A 2,818-nucleotide genomic window follows, 5' to 3' on the forward strand; every position below is an offset into this window, starting at 1 on the left:
GTGTGTGTGTGTGTGTGTGTGTGTGTGTGTGTGTGTTTATAGCATATTTCATGCCTAGTGTGCAAGGTGGTGATTAATTTCCTCACCCAAACTAATATGAAAATATACAGATACAAGTCAGATGGATATGTGGCTGTCAGTCATTATGGGATTTTTACTATGTGTTGAAAAAAAATGAAATATGGATTTAGTCAACCTCCCTGGAACAGCACTTTGATTACAAGTGGAAAAAATAAGCTAGGGGTAGGAGCTTCGAACAGTTTATACCTCTGTTCACATTTAGTTTTTCTTGCCTAAATGTCCATCAGAACAACCAGAAGAAAAAAAATGCCATTTTTGTAGCTTTGAGAAGTGGAAAAGAAAGCAAAAAATAGATAGGCCCTTGAGCTTCATAGATTATTGTGGGTTGTACAGTAATTGCATTTAAAACAAATAGATTATACTCCCACTCACACACAAAGAATCACAATTGAAATGTTGCTTGTCCTTGGCTTACCATAATCCTTCGGCACAACCACAGAGTACAAACAGGTTCGAGAGCTGCTGTAGTTGCCAGGGTAACCGGGAGACAACACCACTCCCTCTAAACCGGAGTACTGCCCACCACACAGCGCTGCAGAGACACACAGCGACGAGACATGGAGAGACAACATAAGGACAAGGCAGGCACAAAAGGAAGGTCTAAAGTCAACAGTGGCTAAATCTATTTCTTTGCCTCCTACTTCTCCTTCCCCTCTGTTCCATCACTCTAAAATTACTTTTCTTGTCTGATTGGGCTTTGGATGGGAGATGTCCCTGGTGGTTGCCACAGTAAAATTGCCATGTTTTCCAAGTGTCCATCTGGGTTAGCCTGGCTGTGTTGAGGCCAGAGTCTCCACTCTTGGATTAAATCTATGAAAATGTTTGGCGCAGGCTCGTATCTTTGTGCAACTGCTGAACCCAGGTGTTGGCGTTTTACGCCTGTGAACAATGAACATGTCTTCCACCTGACACACACAGTCAGAGCCAGAGTATGTGCTGTCAGGTACCCTTTGCCAGCGTTCCAGGGGTTTATGCGCAGCATGCGGTGGTTGTGTCATAAGGAATATCAGAACTGATTCAGAGTGACGCAGGAGTTGCTGCGAGTGCGAGAGGAAGATATGCAAAGTAAGCTGCTTCTTCCAAACTGAAGATTAAATTAAAGCTACGCTCAGAGATCTTAGCAAAAAAGAAAAAAAAATACCCACATAGCTCTAGAAATATGCATACCTGCAGGACACATCTCTGTAGAGAGGCAGAATAATTATATATGGATGTTTACATGTGATAAATGTAGAAGCACTGATGTGGTTTGTGCTCCTAAGTATCGACTCCAGATGTCAGTGTTTACCAATGCAGATGGGTTTGGGTTTGTTCCAGCTCGGCTTGCCATCTCCCCCCATGATGCAAGTGAGTGTTGCGTCTCCCTCCAGCGTGTAGCCACTATCGCAGTGGTAAGTGACGGTGGAGCCCAGCTTGAGGTCCATGCCCACCCGGGTGCCGTTACGCACCAGACCGGGTTCGAAGCAAGACTCCCTGGGGTTTTCTACGGAGAGAGAGAAAACAGCGGAAAATCAGGGACAGATGGAAGCATGTGGCATTCAGTAAAAGGGATTTTTTTGCATCAAGCTGTAGCAATGATGATAGAATATAAAATAGTTGGTGCCTGAGGTTACTGATCCACTTGGATTTCAAAAGTCTTTCCCTTCTTTTCTTCATGGCTGTGTTATTTTTTCTTTCACGTTTCCTGCAACTCTGTGCTTTCCCCCGTTTCAGTAAATATATCTCAATGACTGCCACTTTTCTCTCTAGCCCTTGACGGTGGCCTCTCATCTGTGGCTACCAGGGTATAGATGGTTGTGGAAACAGACAGGCTGCTGATTGAAAGTGGCATGGCTCTGGCTCAAGGTCTGCTGACTGTACACAACCACCTCTCTGACAACACTCCTCCGTGCAGTCAACTCGAGAAGACAATTCCCATACGCAAGCTTTCTTTGTTACACACACACACACACATCCACGTGCAAACGGCTACCCCGCCAAACTTCGCTCTCACACGCTGGATCTCATCACATATCAATCACCAACCACCGAGGTCGTAAAAAATATGTCTCAGTCCATTTGCCATCACATTGTTCTAGGTAGAAAATGTGCATGGGAGATGCAGCCTGTCAATTTGGCATACTTCACACTTACAGCTAAAATAAACATGGGTAAAACTGCCCGAAGCTATTTAGCTTATCCTTAAACAGATTGCACTCTCTTCTCAGAACAAACTTTAATATTTGATGACTTGACACAAGAAGGGGAATGTGAGTCAAATGTTTTTTGCTGATCAAAAAAAAAAAAAAAACTTCCACATGCCAACATTTTGGATTTTTGGGTTGGTTAATAGCAGTTAATCTCCAGTTGAATTGATTTCACAAGAAGATTGATAGAAAATCAATCCAGTTCATTAAATATTTTGCTGCTAGAGAAAGTTTATGCCTATTTATAATAAAAAAAAATTTAAACAAAGGTCTCTCACAATGAAAAGCAGTGGAGTATGTTAAATAACGCTCAGATATAGACATGTCAAATTCAAAATATCTGTAAAATTGGAGATGTGATGTTTGCAGACAATCCAAATCTTCTGATTGGCTCCTTGCAACAAAACAATAGGAACCAAGTTGCAGTGGGCAAAGAACTGTTCGTAGTTAAAAAAAATTTCACGACTTAAAATATCTGCTTTTCCTCCTTGACACATCATTTTAGGTTGATAAATGTATGTAAACTGTATTGAGTTATCAAAGTTTATATA

The 2,818-nt window shown here is 41.9% G+C and overlaps 1 protein-coding gene across 2 annotated transcripts in view; it reads right to left on the bottom strand.

Moving 5' to 3' along the window:
• csmd2 (CUB and Sushi multiple domains 2) overlaps positions 1-2,818 on the bottom strand; it is a gene marked incomplete at its 5' end in the record, with an annotated part of 325,712 nt that overhangs the window by 99,198 nt on the left and 223,696 nt on the right. For both annotated transcript variants that reach the window (XM_014021334.1, XM_014021333.1), the window contains 2 exon segments: positions 497-613; positions 1,370-1,564. In XM_014021334.1, coding sequence (XP_013876788.1) covers positions 497-613; positions 1,370-1,564 — 312 coding nt within the window.

The sequence above is a fragment of the Austrofundulus limnaeus genome, unplaced genomic scaffold, assembly GCF_001266775.1.
Source record: "Austrofundulus limnaeus strain Quisiro unplaced genomic scaffold, Austrofundulus_limnaeus-1.0 Scaffold288, whole genome shotgun sequence".
Taxonomy (NCBI): Eukaryota; Metazoa; Chordata; class Actinopteri; order Cyprinodontiformes; family Rivulidae; genus Austrofundulus; species Austrofundulus limnaeus.